Source organism: Dermacentor albipictus, chromosome 1, assembly GCF_038994185.2.
Source record: "Dermacentor albipictus isolate Rhodes 1998 colony chromosome 1, USDA_Dalb.pri_finalv2, whole genome shotgun sequence".
Lineage (NCBI taxonomy): Eukaryota > Metazoa > Arthropoda > Arachnida > Ixodida > Ixodidae > Dermacentor > Dermacentor albipictus.
Window position 1 is genome coordinate 50,371,404 of NC_091821.1, and position 16,419 is coordinate 50,387,822.

Here is a 16,419-nt window from a genome sequence, read left to right on the forward strand (position 1 = left end):
TTCATAAGCCTCCACAATCTCCCTTGTCATCTTGCTATGAGCCCTATACAAAATAGAAGTACTTTCGAAGATGGGTTTGACATCCTATCATAGACATTTTGAGGTTCATTGTAACCGTGCTGCTGCTGAATGAGCCCGAACATAATCTCAAGGGGATCGCGATTCAGGTCGCCGTGTCTACAAGAACTGAAAATTAAAGATTGCTGGAGATCTTGCCAAAGCAACAAGATTACTTTGATTCTGATCCGCCATCCAAATATAGTCCTAGGTTGGCGAAGGCAATCGAACTTCCAGGAGTTAATCCAAAGCTCGTCAATTCAATGTGCTCTGTGGATGAGTTAACGGCGTCTCACTTTCCGCTCTTTTATGCGCACTGCGAAGCTGTTCAAGGCATCCGCCAGCTTGTCCATCCTTTTTATAAAGCTGCCGGTGTGTGTGGCAGTGGGAGACAGGACGTTTAAAGCAATATGAATGACTAAAGGACCAAATACACACTGTTAATACTTGCGAGGCAAATTTTACCTTCATGTTGCCGAAAGGAGTTTGGTACAAATGCCTGTCAGTGATTTTTGGTAGAAATATTCAGTTTGACGTGATGGGTGGACTCGTATATTCTGAGTATTTGTTTTCATGAAACAACATCCTTCCCAATGTGGAGGTCATATTTCCGCAAGTTGTCTCTAGTACATTTCAACAAGTGCGGAGTATCAAAAAGTATATTTTTGCCCCATCCATTAAAAAAAAAAGGATCCTGTGAGGTTATTCCGAGTGCTGTCCCAAGTGCACCTTGCTTGATCACAAATCAATGCCTTTACATAGGGACCACAGTCCTTACAAGTTCTCGAGTAAACCTAAAATGGGTCCTGAATGAACTGCGCCGGCACATGTCGTGAAAGCTACAGGCTGACGCCACCACTTCGATATCCAATCCAAGTACTTCGGCATCCGCTTCTGTGTTCGTCGCGTTAAAGCCTTGCGAATTCGGCTCCGACCCCTTTCTGTTAGCGTAGATTGGGTCTCCTGTGATGAAGGTGTGCATGGTGCAGATCCTGTTGGGGCAGATCAGTAACACATAAGATACAGCACAGGCAAGAATGTCAGCAATTAGCCGCACACCAGCTCTGTACACACCTTGAGCGACGGCTGGCTGGGTCGTGCAGCTTGGTCAGCTGACTGGGTCGAGGCGTGCTTGGTGTGGGCTCTGTTGGGACAGAACAGTAAAACATAAGATGCAAGAACACAGGCAAGGTCGGCCCTTAGCCGCACACCGGCTCTGAACGCACCTCTAGCGACGGCTGGCTGCTGGAGAACCCCGTGAGAAGTGCGTGGTACAGGCTCTGTTGAGGCAGAACAGTAACACATGAGATACAGCACAGGCAAGAGGGTCAGTAACACAGCTAGCGTAAGTACCGGGAACTCTGGCTCAAAAAATAATAACCTTCATTGAAGCCAGGATGTTACAGCACCCGAAAGCAACAGTGAAATCACTTGAATGCAGCTGAGTAATAGTTTTTCGCTGATATTAAAGTTTTTCTTAATTAGCGACTAATCGCGTCGTATTATTCGTCACCGCATGCTCACCACAGCTCAGTCCTTTAATTTTAAAATAAGTCTAATAAGTTTTAAGTATAACTGAAAGTCTTCTTATAAACACACGGCATATACTCAATAAATAGACATCCATTACGCCACAGACCCTTTGTTTCTTCATTGCAAATTGCCATCTGTCCCCAAGCCGTGCACCCTAACTGATTGCATTCCCGCGTGCGAGTCCCCGGGCGCAGACGGTTGCTGCTGTTCAGTATGGCGAATTTCTATCACTGTTATCAACAACACTAGGGACACGACAGATCCCATACTTTACCATCCAGTAAATGGATGGGAAAAAGGCGCCGCGGTAGCTCAATTCGTAACAACATCGCACGCGTAATGCGAAGACGTGGATTCGTACCCCATCGGCGGCCACTTCATACCCTCTGTCATTTCTTTACTGCAATGAATAAGTACAAACAAGTTCCCCTTTGCTGTGCATGCCTGTTGGTTTGTTATGATTGGGGACTATATATATATATATATATATTATATATATATATATATATATATATATATACATATATAAACACTCATATATATATATATGTATATATATTTAAATTATATACTCATAATTTAAATATATATACATATATATATACATATATATATATATATATATATATATATATATATATATATATATATATATATATATATATATATATATATATATATATATATATATATATATATATATATACATATATAAACACTCATATATATATATATGTATATATATTTAAATTATGAGAAGTCAACAAACAATTGACACGAATGACAGCATAGGGGATATTAGATACAGTTCTTCATTGAAGTAAAGAAATGATAAATAAGTGAAAATGAAAGTGGATGAAAATACGAGATAATTTTCAAATTGCCCAACGAAACGCATCGGCGATCCCTTTCTTTCGGGCTTCAATGCATAAAACAGCGTTTTCTTAAACGAGTAAGTGTAACAACAGCGCAGTTTGACAGTAACTATGACGGCGCATATCTCGAAAGCGCTACCATCCACATAATTCGTTCCAAGTCGATATGTCTATCATATTCGTAGATATGAAATATGTTCCTATTATAAATTAATTAGGAAGTTAATTAGCATAACTATGTCAATAATTCAAATAAGTAAGCATGTTGATTTCTCGTATAAATAATGGCCACCTCCGCCAGTAATTTGGATTAAGGGTTAGAATTGTGTTATCTGCCACAGGCAATTTATAAAACTCTGGTGCAAAAAAAAAAAAAAAAACTATATGTTGTGCAACTAACGGTGCTCAGCTCTGGGCCACCGTCAGGTGCGACGAAATGCTAACGCACTTCTATCGCATTTAGCGCTAAACCGCCACTGATAAAAAAAAAAAAGCTTTGTACAACACAGACCGCACCCTGCATATTTCACAACTAGAAACCATACTGAAATGCATGACGTCACAATGACGCACAAAATGCAAAAGTGGGTAAGCTGACTATTTTTTTTTTTGAGGGGGGGGGGGTAACAATCAATAATTACCTCCCAATTAAATGAACTACAAGGTTAATCAGTGGCGGAACAAGCGCGAGACGTCTGCTGGAGCAGCCCTTACAGAATGGAAATTCCATAACTGTGTTACATATGCCTCTGCGATATATTGTCGCGGCGCAGTCACTGAAGCAGAAATGCTACGTTTGAGAAAATTGACATTGTGTCAATTTTCAGACACCCAGGCGGAAAAAAAAAACTATTTCCAGTATCTATAACCGTCCATGCAGTGCTTATGACGACGCCAATTTGCGAATTCACGCAGAATTTTCCTGCAGTCACAAACGAAATGACCCCTTAACTACGCGCCGAAAAATTCCCCACCTGTTCCGCACGCCAATATCGAAGCGCTTTCGCCCAGGTCCAACTCCGACACGTAGAGCGCAGAAATACGTTTGATACAGCCGCGGGACCCATTTGAAAGCAAGGTGTTACAGTTTAGAGATAAAATTAAATTCTAGTGACTTTGAAAAGCGTAATTTTTATTTAGAGCCAGAAATTTTTCACTGAAATTCCAATCGTCGTGCTGTCAGCTGCATCCGTTTGGCATCTTAAGCGGACAGAATCGATGCGTTACTCATTGCTCTCAAATACACTGCTAGTATGCGAGCAGGACTTTTGCAAAACTCTCTTAAACATTGCAAGAAATTCACGTAAGATATAAATCCATATATTAAGTTATCCGCTTTAGATGTACCATTAGGTGCAGTTTGCAGAAGTGTGGCATCACTTTATATTCATCTTGATTTTAAAAATATGCTTACGACAGTCACTAAATGTTTACTGCTTTTTTTTAAAGAAGAGCAAACCTCATAAAATTTGTGACAGTGAACGATTTCTCTATTCCCGTAAGTATTTACGTAGGAGCCCCTGAACTAAAGCTTCCTCTTTGCTCAGGCTGGAAACGTCGACGTCGTGAATATGTAATTGCAGGCGATCATTATTATGAGAGCTTACTAGGCTTTGCATGAGAACCAACCCAGAGAGGTACCGGTAATGTTTACCGGTAATGTGGCATGTTTACCCCCCCTGACACACTCATTACGCGACACTGCAAATGAAATCACTAAAAAGCAATTATAACAAATTTGCCAATTCACAAAAGGCAGAATATAACTTGCATGCATACCTGTCATTGGGGAATCTGTGGAAACCAATGCGTTCCTCGGTTTAGGAGTTCCTGCGGCACCACGGCGCGGTACCACCTGCAAAGGCGTTGGTTGCTGTCCTAGCATTTTCTCGAAAACAGAATGGCAGCCACCCGAGCCATCGGGGCCTTATATTGCCGTGGTGGTGGTGGTGGTGGTGAATTGTAGCAACAGGCGGGTTTAGCCTGGCGAACAAGGCCGGCAATTGCTCCGCCCGAGCGTCTCGCACAATACCGCTGAAGGGTTTCACCATGTGTCCTTCAAACCAGTCTCTCTTAAAAACTCGATGAGGAGACGTGAAGTTTCTTTTCGGGCTATAACTGATCCCGCGGGAAATATAAGGTGTTGCAGGCGCGCATGCGGAAGGTTCTTGCTTTGTAGATTCTTCAGGAGAGTGTCTCTTTCATCTTGGAATTGCTGGCAGGACCACAAAAAGTGCTCAATGTCTCCTGTCTCGTTGCATGCCGAACAGTTCGGAGAATTGATTCGCCCCGTTTTAAATAACCAGGCCGGTGTATTTGCAGATCCTGTCCTTATTCGATATAGAAGTGTGGCTTCCTCTCGGTGCAATCGCTTGGTTACGCAGGGCATATGCGGTGGAACCCAAAGCGACGCAAAGTGATTTCGAATGTCAGATTTTTGCACTTGATTACTCTTTGGGGCCTTGATTTTGGGAGGATGATAGAGCGCGGCGTATGCAAGCGCATCAGCTTTTTCGTTTCCTGAGATACCAATGTGGGAAGGAATCCATTGAAACTTTACTGTGAAGCCTTTGTTGTTGAGCTCTTTCACGATGGCTAGTGATTTGCGTGGGAACTTGAGGGATGGCAAACCACGGTATATTTGTTGTAATGCGGCCTTTGAGTCCGTAAGGACAACCACATTCTGCGGAGGCAAAGTCTTTAATTTGCGCAGAGCAGAAGCTATTGCTGCGCCTTCCACAACTGTCGACGAGGCTATACAGTCCAGACGGCCAGACCACGTATATCTTAGAGAGGGAATATAGAATGCAGCTGCACAGCGGTCTTCGTCTGCCTTGACAGAGCCATCTGTGTATACTTGTAGGTGACTCGGGTAAATCGTGTTCAGGTGTTCCAGGACTAATGACTTGGCTTCTGCAGATGGAATGCAGCTCTTTGATTGCAATCGTGGTACACTTAAGTTGCATATGATGTCCTCGAATGTCCAGGGTGGTTCTATCCTTTCCCTTTGTCTCGAGCAGCGCAATCCTAATACGCGAAGCGTGTTCAATGCTGCATAAAAATGTGAGCGCGGCCTGTTACCTATACGTCGTAAGAGCGCTCTACCGGGCGTAGACTCACTCAATCGTAGGAGCTGGATCATCAGAGCCTGGGAAGCCTGAAGTCGTAGAGGGCGTGACTCAGCTTCGTAGAGCACTTTCTTGTTTGACGCTGGCTGAGGGACTCCAAGGCAAAGTCGGATACCTTTTCTGTGGATGGCTTCTAAGCGCTCGTATTGGCTGTCTGAGGGTGACATCAGAGGTAGCTGATACAGGATTCGACTTGTAACCAACGCTGTATGTAGCCGTAGCATGGACGTCGGGTGGTTGCCCCAGCGTATGCCAGCGACTCGCTTGAGCACGTGTAGCCTGGGTGACGATGACGCCACAACGTGGTCAACACCGCGGCGCCAGAGTAGCCTGTGGTCTAAGGTAACGCCCAGAAATCGGACGTTGGTGACTTGTCGAATCTGGTATCCGTCCAAATTCAGCGTCAAACGTGTAGATGACGCCACAACGTGGTCAACACCGCGGCGCCAGAGTAGCCTGTGGTCTAAGGTAACGCCCAGAAATCGGACGTTGGTGACTTGTCGAATCTGGTATCCGTCCAAATTCAGCGTCAAACGTGTAGATTTTCTTTTCACTCCAGGAAATAGTACGAATGATGATTTTTCTGCTGATAGTGATAATCCAATCGTTGCCAAGTGGCCCTGAATGGCTTTTACTGCTCCCTGGGCTATTCGTGCAAGGCGGCGGTGCTGGTAGCCGGAGACCCAAATGCAGATATCATCGGCATATATAGATATCTTCACTGGTGTTCGATGGTTTAGTACTGTTGGGAGGCTACTCATGGCAATGTTAAATAATAAGGGAGATAAAACACTCCCCTGTGGCACACCACGAAATATACGTATTTCATCACTCAAAGTGTCGCCAAGACGAACTCTGATGCGACGATCATTGAGGAACGTATGTATGAAGTGCAAGAGATGACCCGTGACGCCTATAACTTGCAACTGGCTGATGATGGCTCTTTGAGACACGTAGTCGTAAGCCTTAGAAACATCCATGAAAACAGCAAGTGTCGACAGGCCATCCGCACTGTAATGCTCTATGTGGCTTAGAAGGTCCAGTACATTGTCTTGAGCGCTTAGACGCTGCCGAAACCCAGTCATGCACGATGGTAGTTTTCGACCCTCCTCGACATACCAAGTGAGTCTTGTGCACGCCATCTTCTCCATTAGCTTCGCTGCACACGAGGTCAGTGATACCGGTCTGTATGAGTCCAGAGCTGCATATTGCCGAGGCAGGGGTGAGGAGGAGAGCAGTAGCCAATCGCTGCACCTGCGCGTGGCCGAAGCGGTTCAGGGCGTGCATATGCATGGAAAGAGGGTGGCAGCGAAGAAAGGAGACCCGATAAACTGGTTTGACCTTTGAACCACGTCAATGTGCAGAATGGCCTCTCGAGCTCCGTGGGCGTCGCCACATTAGCCTCTTGACAGCTGCAATTATCTGTGGCCCCCCGAAAAAGCATTGCAGAAATTTGCAATGCGTGCAAAAACGTGCAAGTGCAGAGGGAAGAAGGTGTACGGTACGTTTCTGCTATTTCTGAAAAATGCGCACCATACAAATTTGTCAGGCCGCCAACTTACGCAGGGCGTGCAGAAGCTGAACCGCATTAAAGCGCCCCGGAGGGCCTAGGCGACACTACGGACGCGGTCGCACGAAAAATCAAAACTTCGAAGGTCGCGAATTTGATCCCGACCACGGCAGCCGCATTTCGACGGGGGCGAAATAAAAAAAATATTATGCAGATCCCACGCACCGTAGGAGTCAATGTAAGAGAAGCTTTCTGTGTTGTTTGCTTTAATTGACGATAATTAGCGCTGATGTTGACGCCGAAGGTTTCATTTCTTCAACGTTTACTCCAACACTAGAGTTAATGTTAAACGTTACCTTGCGTGCAGCACTGCTGTTTGTCTGCATCGTATTAAGGCGTTGTCGCTGCGGATTTCTGGCCCTATGACGTGGTTTTTTTTTTCAGTGTCTTACCACACACGCACACGCGCGCGCGCGCGCGCACACACACACACACACACACACACACAGGGTGTTTCAGCGAACACTTTCAAAATTTTTTAAATGTTGTCTGTGGAAGATAGCTCAATTTTAGTTTATGAGCTGGTCTACTCGAAGCGGCGGACACTACTTGCACAATAAATTTAAATTCGAATTGCCTAATTAACAAGAATTTACTAATTAACATTTAAGCTAATGATCCTATGACCCATATTGCAATTTACAAATTCTAGCAGTGGACTTCGCAAGGCGGATCCACTTGGAACGAATGTTCAAGATGACACCAGTTTCGAGATATAAATTCCCGAACTTCGCGGAGAAATGCATTAGCGTTCCGGTTACTTGTGTGCTTCAGTGCATGAAACGACGTTTTCTTAACAAATTGTCTGCCGCTTCGTCAACTAGAATTGTGATATCTCAACAGGCAACCTTTCAATATTTTTTTGAAGTGTTCGCTGAAACACCCTATATATATATATATATATATATATATATATATATATATATATATATATATATATATATATATATATATATATATATATATATATATATATATATATATATATATATATAGTTGAAGAAACGAAGGAGCACACTTACGAAAATTGCATTTTTAATGTTTTAACGTTTCGGCTGGGGTCCGGCCTTCATCAAGAGTGCGATTGCAAGCGAACACAGTTTAATTTATACATCTTTCTCCGTAAAAACAGAAAGAAACGAGAGAGAAAAAACAGAAAGGCGAATACTAACTTGCGCGTACACACAATGAGATTAAAAAAAGAAAACGTAGTCTATAACCACAAGCACGCGCATATTTAGTGGCGTCGTGCTTGAGGTCATAGATTACGGTTTTTGCGGAGTATTGTGCGTGCACGCGTTTGTAGTATATATATATATATATATATATATATATATATATATATATATATATATATATATATATATATATGTATATATATATACAGTGAAGCATAGAATCACAGGATCCGGCACTTAATACATTTTCTCAGTAAGAAGAGAAAGAAGCGAGCGACAGGAAATAACAGCGTGAATACAGACTTTAGGAACTTAGGCGTGTCAAAAAGAGATGAAAAATGTAGTGGTGTCAAGAATACAAGCATGTGCACTGCCTCATCTCAAAGTCAACGAAAACAACCGTGAACAGCCGAGGACCCAGCCGTCAACAGGTGCACATTCAGTCGTCTATATTACATTCAGCAATGTAGAGAGGGGTAACAGGTTTGACAGGGTTGGCAGCTGACGCGACCTTGAATATGGTCAATACTCCCACTTGGTTAGAAGGGGCCTGTAGTGTGACCTCCACTGACCCCTGTGTTGAACGAAGCTGCGTCCCATCGCCCTCTTTGCACAAGTGGTACCACATGTGTCTGTGGCCAAGCTGTTTTTTTTTTTTTTGCAGTGTGAAGAGTAAGGAAAATTTAAGGGAAAACTATTTGACGACGGACATAGCAGCAGGCCCACAAGAATTTCTATGAAACAATACGCAAATATACATGCCATTTTATAAGCGTGCCCTATGATATGTATCATCTATAACCATCAGGAAATTCATAAAGCAAGTACGAAAATTATTCAGTGGTGCACCAAACTGTTGTTCTGCCACACAACACGCAAAAAAAAACAGAGGAAGAAAGCAAAAAGTAGAGATGTATGACAGCTAGAAATGCGCGTACCCACATTTTGACATCGTGTCGACCAAAAGCGATAGAGATAAATGCATATCTAAAAATCATGCAGATCTCACGCACAGTGGGAATCGATGTAAGTGAAGCATTCCGTGCTGGATAATTTGATTGACGATCATTAGCGGTGATGTTAATGGCTAAAGCTTAATTTATTCAACGTTTAAGCTAACACGAGAGTGGTGAACTGATGTTAAACGTTACCTTGCGTGCTCTGCTTCTGCACGCGCGGGGAAGTTTATCCGCTTGACATATTTGCATGATGTTTATTTTTCAGAAATTGCAGCAACGTACTGTAGCGTATCTTGAACTTAAGCTTAGTCAGTTTCCCCGCGACCGCTGTCCTATAGTAGTAGGATTTGCTTGCCTTTCACGCCTCCCCCCCCCCCCCCCCCTTCCCTTGTATGGCAAGCACTTCTTGTCCCCGCTTCTTCCTACAGTTCTATGTGCGTCCCCTCTGGCCTCGCACTTTAGTAGAAGGGGAAACGCTGCCGTTTCTGAATTGCTTTTGAGGGGAGTCACGGATAATTGCAGCTGTCAAGAGGCTAATATGGCGACGGCCAGGGAGCTCCAGATGGCATTGTGCACATTCAACGCGGTGGGGTGCAAAGGAATTTCTAGCATCTCCTTTCCCCTCTGACTCGGTCCTGCCATGTACGCACATGCCATGACCCTCCCGACGCGGTGTGCCTGACAGCAGCAGCAGTGGGAAAGTCGAAGGAAGAGGCAGATCCCACGCACTATGGGAATAGATGTAAGCGAAGTTATCCGCGCTGGATGCTTTGATTGACGATAATTAGCGGTGATTAGCGAAGCTTAATGTCTTCACGTTTAGGCTAGCACGAGAGTGGTGAGTTGATGTTAAACGTTACCCTGCGTGCACCACTGCTGTTGGTGTGCGTAGTACACAGAACACACTGGGAGAGGTGTTTGCTTGAGGCATTGTTTTGCGCCATATTTTATAACTTCTGAGAGGGTTAAGCATTGTCATTTCCTTACATGGCACATCACATTGTGGCAGAAGTATTAAATTTGAATTGGATTATGGGGCTGTACGTTCCAAAATCACACTGGGATTATGAGGCAAGTCGTAGTGGCGGAGTCCGGATTAATTTTGACTCCGTGATGCTCTTTTACGTGTCTTAAAAGCTAAGTGCACGTGCGTTTTCTATTTCGCTTCGTCGAAATGCGGCCGCCGCGATTCGGAGCAAATCCGCGAAGCTACGCGGCGGGCACAGAAGTGTTTGTTGGATGGTCGACCGCTTCCGTAGTGACTCCTGGACTCTGCGGTGCGCTTTAATTAATGCGGCTCTGCTTCTGCACGCCCTTAGTAAGTTGCCCGCTTGACATATTTGTATGGCGTTTATTTTTCAGAAACAGCAGCAACGTACTGCGCCGTCCCTTGAACTTAAGCTTATCCTGTTTCCCCGCGACCGCTGTCGTGTAGTAGTAGCGTTTGCATGCCTTTCACGTCCCCCCCCCCCTTCCCTTGTATGGCAACTGCCTCTTCTCCTCCCTGTCCTTCTCCTTTCTGCAGTTCTATGTGCGTCCCCTCTGGCCTCGCACGTTAGTAGAAAGGGAAGCGCTGCAGTTTCTACAATTCTTCTGAAGGGAGTCACGGATAATTACAGCTGTCAAGCGGCTGAAGTGGCGACGGCCAGGGAGTTCCAGAGGGCATTGTGCACATTCGACGCAGTGGGGTGAAAACGAGTTCTTCCTTTCGCCTTTCACTCTCTGAACCATCCCCGGAGGCGGTGTGCGCGACAGCAGCCCACCGCAGCAGCAGCACTGGGAAAGTCGAAGGAAGAGGAAAACTTTATTAATAATAAGGGACCTTGAAACTTGTGAGGAGTCAGAAAAATTGGCAGTGGCTTAGCACGGCTCCCTGCAATGGTCAGGCGGCGCAGCGATCGGCTCGACCGTCAGTGCCACCGTGTCAGTTCTGCGAAACACCGAGGCGGCCACTGCTACGGAGGCATGCTTTTGCGGCGCTCGTTTAAAACGTGTCGTACGTTCTCAATTGCGGTTTTAAGGCAATCAAAAACATCCAGGCCCGTTTTGGACCACCGACGCTTGAGAGAGGACGCCAAATTTAAGACGAGAACCATGTATATCGTGTCAAAGAAGTAAATAGCATGGACATCACCGCCGCGAGGTGCATAACTTAAATTATGGTGTTTTAGGGGCCAAAAACCACGATCTGATTAGGAGGCATGCCGTGGTGGGGGACTCCGGATTAATTTGGACTACCTGGGGGTTCTTTAACGTGGACCTAAATCTAATTTCACGCGTGTTTGGTATTTCGACCCCATCGAAATTGGCCGCCGTGGCCGGGATTTAATCCCGCGACCTCGTGCTTAGCAGCCCAACACCATAGCCACTAAGCAACCACCACAGGTCGCGAAGTATTTGTCACAAGAAAGCAAGCATGCTTACGGCGTTGAACTCAAAGTGAGTTAACAAATCGTTATTTTATGCCACTTGAGGGAGCAAATATGGCCGCGGACGTCTTTGAACTGTCATTTGTTGCTTCATTACTTGGAGCGTGCCTTGCACCTCACAATTGTAGAGGTTTTGGCGAATTGGCAGGTAAGAGCTTTTTTCTCCGTTGAGAAAGTGCCTCGAGCATATATGTTGTTCGGGCTCGAACGTGAGAGGGCATTACCGCAGAAGCATCATAGAGAGCAATCAGCTGAGACTAAACAACGTGAAGATTGAATGTGCGCTAGCATGCGTGAGAGAAATGCTAATTTTCGAAAACTCGACGTGTGCTGCAGTGTACTCCAACCTTAAGTCTGTCCTAAGCGCGAGAAAATATCGGCGCGAATGAGCTCGGTTCCAGCATTCGCGTCTTGATCTTGGCGCAGGAAGAAACACAGCGCGTACAAAGCTCTATCACGGAGCGCTTACGAAGCTAGATTCGACACGTAACAACCACTGCGCGTTTGTTTTGAAGACGAGCTAAACATTTATCTAAACTGATTTACAAGAGCGGGAATAAGTCCACGCATTTTTATGCAGTGAACGCTTTATTGTGTGTTTTTACGGACGCCGCTGCTGGTTATTTTTTATTTTTCTTGTTTTTGTATTTAAGTCTTAGTTCTTTTAGCAGAAATTGGCAAGACCGACACGAACTGCGACGATCGACTTCAGCCGCCGGGTTGCTCCCCCCGGTTTTGAAGGGAAGCGGTACAATTTGATAACGACATCCCCTTCGCGGTTGTGACAATCCTTAACGCAGCAGTATCTGCGCTTGTTCTTTTTGTTCACACTTCTCACGTAGGAGCCGCCAAGAGGCTGCGGTGAATCCATTGGAAAAGCAGACTTTCAGCCGGGTCTGAGTGCACCACGGGCAATGCTGAAATGACGGTGAGGGCCTACCCGCGGGTGCTCATCACCGCTGCTAGGTGGCGCGACATGTACAGGCAAACTTCATTGCAGGGTGAAGTAGCTAAAGCTAAGACATAGCATGGTTAGCCTTGGTTAATCTTGATTGCAAGTCCAGGTTAGTCTGGTTGTCTAGCTATGTTGCGTCGTTTAGCCAGTCGTTCGGCGCACTGTTCGTCTGTTTCCTGGGCGATTCGTTTCCTCTTCATCCCGTTCCGATGTCGATTCCAGGCCTCCTCCTGCTTATCAGAATTGTCGCCGTCCATGCTGCCACCTCAACGGTGGTTGCGGCGTACGCGAGCTCTCCTTTTCAATACTCCGACATGTTATCAGGCATGCATGCGATGCAGCTGGCGAAGCGAGCGGAGGCGAGCGCAATGACGAGGAATGTAGTGTGACGTCATACCAAACGGCGGCGAAGGTTAGGCGCGGCGCATGCACAGTGGCGGAACACCTGTGGCACGGGGCTACCAGTGGCGCATGCGCAGTAGTGACTAGGGAGCGAGAGAGAGAGAGAAATATCCGCGGTGAGGCGCGCGTTGTGACGTCATGTGCCTCCTTGGAGCACCGCCATGGCGAAATCGCAAGTTCGCGGCCAGAAAAGCTTTCGCTTTAAAACTAAACGGGTAAGAAGGAAAGTTTGCCAGCACTTTCATTGATTCCACAAGTGACCGCATCGAATTTCTGAATTAGATACCACACTCGAAGCGCTCTTTCGGGGTGAGAACAAAACCCAGATTGAAGGATTGTTGTGGTGATGTTATCAAATGAGTGGCCCGGAATACGTACTATGGTGAGCAACGTGAGCGGGAACACAGGAGCGCGCGTCAGATAGCCTCGAACCCTGCTATATCCGATACGTGGCGGCCCCCGTCGGAAACAAAGTGGAAAGGAGGATGCTGTTCTACTAACTGTTGGCAATCCCCGCCATGTGTCTCTTTATACAAAGTGCGCAACTTCGCATCAACAGTGTACATTGATAAAGCTGTCTGATATTGCGGTTACTGATAACTTTGTGCACTGTAGCGTGGCCAATGGCCGCACTATTTTGAAGCGTAAACATTTGAGAGCTTCCCTGGGAAATCTGTGCGTCTGGCTATCTGTCCGGAATGCGTGACACGATGCGCTCCATAAGATATACATCAGGTCCTGTGGGGGTATACATCCGCAGATAAGCTAAGCACAGGAACGGGCGCCTAATAGCTGCGCTCTCTCAAAAAAGAAAAGAAAAAGAAAGTGTGAAGAAAAATAAATGACTCGCTGCAAGTTACTGTTGTTAAGAATGGCGAGCTGCGAAACAAGATTGCCACACAGTTACGACAGGGCGACACGACGCGCACCTCCCCCTCTCCGTCGCTGCAGCTGGGAGGCGTTCGAAGAAGCGGCCTTTGCGCTGGAATCCGCCGCCTTCCACCCGCCCCATCGACATTGTGACGGAACGAGTTCGGTGTTTGAACAATGTTTCCGGAGTTCCCCAACGCGGAGCTGATTTGACACGCATGGACAAGCTGCCGCGGGAACGACGTATTTTGGGACTTCTCACGGTTCTGCATGACGCAAAACAACGAGCGACCCTCGATCGGCACCGATAGTTCCCGGAACGGCACCCCGCCAACGCCGTCGTTTAGGCTTCGGAATGTGTGTGCCTTTGTGTCTGTAAACTGATCTGCAGAGCAGCGGCGAGTTGGTGATGAGTAAACGAACAGTCGCCGCCTCGTATGACCGGCGGATCGAGTGTATAAAAACTGTGGTTGTGCGAATGCTGAGGACACTTCTCTTGAGCAGTCATGTTAGACTGAGTCACTTCTCTCATGCAGTCATGTGGGACTGTTACTCTTTTTCTCAAGCAGTCATGTTAGACTGATTTAATTTCTGTAAATAAACCCTTTTTCCTCGTTCTCGATGAGAAACAGTTCTTCACTTCATCAACGATCTCAGCGTAAATAAGTTGGACGACGGCATGGGCCAGCTACCTTCGAATTCATGCCGTACTCCAATCTTGGCAAAGGACCACGGACGATGGGATTTAGCCCCCAATCCTGACACTGTGCATGTAACAGTCTTATCGGCTATCGGCGGCCAGTGAAATACTGTAAGCTGCCGTTTTCGACAAACACAGGCCCGGTGGGAGTGCAAACAGTTAGCGGAAGAGTGTCCCCCTTTCCCCTCTGCTTTCGACAGCGCCATCCGCGCATCGCTCAATCTCGGTTTCAAGGCTATTTGCCGCGCGTTCGCGTGTTCCTGCTCATATTGCTCACGATAGTACGTGTTTTGATAGCGGAAGATTAGGGAGATTATATAGCAGTATTACATTTGTGGTTGTTAAAGTGGCATCTGAATGGTGCTTCAATTTGTGCAACGTACTGTAATTTACAAACAGAACATTCGAGCAAATAGATTCAGTTGTTAGCGTCGCACGTGAAATTACCTGCTATGGCAAGGAAGCCCGACACGAAGGAGGCCGACAGGAAGACGTAGCAGTGTAGGCTTAGCCAGTCACACCGGGAACAGCGTCTAGCCCGAGCCCCACTTCAGTAGCACTGGCGATCCGGCTGCGGAGCTCGGCACGGCGCACTTCTTCCTTACAACTTCCCCCCTCGCTGAAGACGGAGCCGCATTGGAGGCCTAAGGCGTCATGAGGACGAAGGGCTCGTGATACGGCTTGAGCCCATCTACGTGCACAATTTCGCGGCCTCGGCGACGCAGGTCCGTAGGGGCCCCGTCAGAGGTTCGATTACGTAGTTCACCGGAGAAATATATATATATATATATATATATATATATATATATATATATATATATATATATATATATATATATATATATATATATATATATATATATTCTGACGAAGGCCATGCCACGGCCGAAACGTTACAACATTAAAAATGGAATTTTCGTAAGTGTGCTCCTTCGTTTATTCAATTACCTATGCACCGGACCTACAGAACATTTCCTTGAAATATATATATATATCCCACATAACTTGATCCAGCTTTAGAAATGAAAGGCACTCCGTACGCGAGTTGAACCGAATGCATAATATAGGCACTGGCATAGCGTTATTCAGGCTTCTTTTATTTTTCCCTTAACTAACGGATTAGTTATGTTTAATTAGTAATCTTCTTAAGTATTGGCTGCAGACCCCAAGTGTGATGAGCAAAGTTGTAGAGCATCTTGATAAACCTCTCAATAAATTGTTTCCAACCCGATATATCTCTCGTGGTCCTTTTTTTCCGCGTTCCAAAGAAAGCCCGCGAAATATGAAAAAGTACCACGTGACGTGAGTGAGTGAGTGAAGAAACTTTAGAGCACATCCGGCGAAGACGCGAACTCGTCGCGCCCCCGGCTAGTCCCACGTCGGGACCGGCAGGTCTAGCTCACCGGCCCGGTCGCGGGCACGCCGGACAGCCAGGATTTGCTTTTCTAGAGCGGGGCTACGCAGAAGCGAGTCCCACTCCTCCTCGATGAACTTGGGGTATGTGGACCCGCACTCCCAGAGCATGTGTGCTAGAGTGGAGGTCAGCCCGCAGGAGGGACAGGCGTCGTCGCGATACACGTCCGGGTAAGCCTCGTGGAGAACGGACAGACACGGATACGTGCTGGTCTGCAGAAGCATAAGCGAAACGGCTTGCGCCCTATTAAACTTGGGGTGAGGGGGTGGAAAGACCCTTCTAGACATGTAGAAGAATTTAATAACCTCGTTGTGAGTAGCGGCAGCGTCCCTGTGATTGTAGGGACGAG

At 46.2% G+C, this 16,419-nt stretch overlaps 2 protein-coding genes across 4 annotated transcripts in view; one reads left to right on the forward strand and one right to left on the reverse strand.

Annotated features, from left to right (window-relative positions):
- LOC135912008 (nose resistant to fluoxetine protein 6-like) overlaps window positions 1–16,419 on the forward strand; it is a 98,407-nt gene that overhangs the window by 11,271 nt on the left and 70,717 nt on the right. The gene's annotated exons all lie outside the window — the stretch shown is intronic.
- Window positions 572–15,175, reverse strand: LOC135912013 (uncharacterized). Of its 2 annotated transcripts, XM_065444402.1 has the most exons (5): window positions 15,104–15,175; window positions 4,245–4,320; window positions 1,284–1,337; window positions 1,132–1,201; window positions 572–1,049 (listed from the first exon to the last, which is right to left on the reverse strand). In XM_065444402.1, the coding sequence occupies exons 2-5, from the start codon at window positions 4,249–4,251 to the stop codon at window positions 812–814; spliced, it is 369 nt and encodes a 122-aa protein (XP_065300474.1). In that variant the 5' UTR covers window positions 4,252–4,320; window positions 15,104–15,175; the 3' UTR covers window positions 572–811. The 2 variants fall into 2 exon arrangements, with proteins under 2 accessions (XP_065300474.1, XP_065300473.1); XM_065444401.1 differs by lacking the exon at window positions 15,104–15,175 and having other exon boundaries at window positions 4,245–5,977.

What these genes read in the sequence shown, in the direction of transcription:
- LOC135912013 (XM_065444401.1), bottom strand. Translation starts at nt 4,350, where the DNA reads ATGCTAGGACAGCAACCAACGCCTTTGCAGGTGGTACCGCGCCGTGGT. An exon ending in GCAGCCAGCCGTCGCTAGAG is followed by an intron (nt 1,202 to 1,283) that starts GTGCGTTCAGAG and finishes CTGTCCCAACAG; the next exon opens with AGCCCACACCAAGCACGCCT. An exon ending in CCAGCCAGCCGTCGCTCAAG is followed by an intron (nt 1,050 to 1,131) that starts GTGTGTACAGAG and finishes CTGCCCCAACAG; the next exon opens with GATCTGCACCATGCACACCT.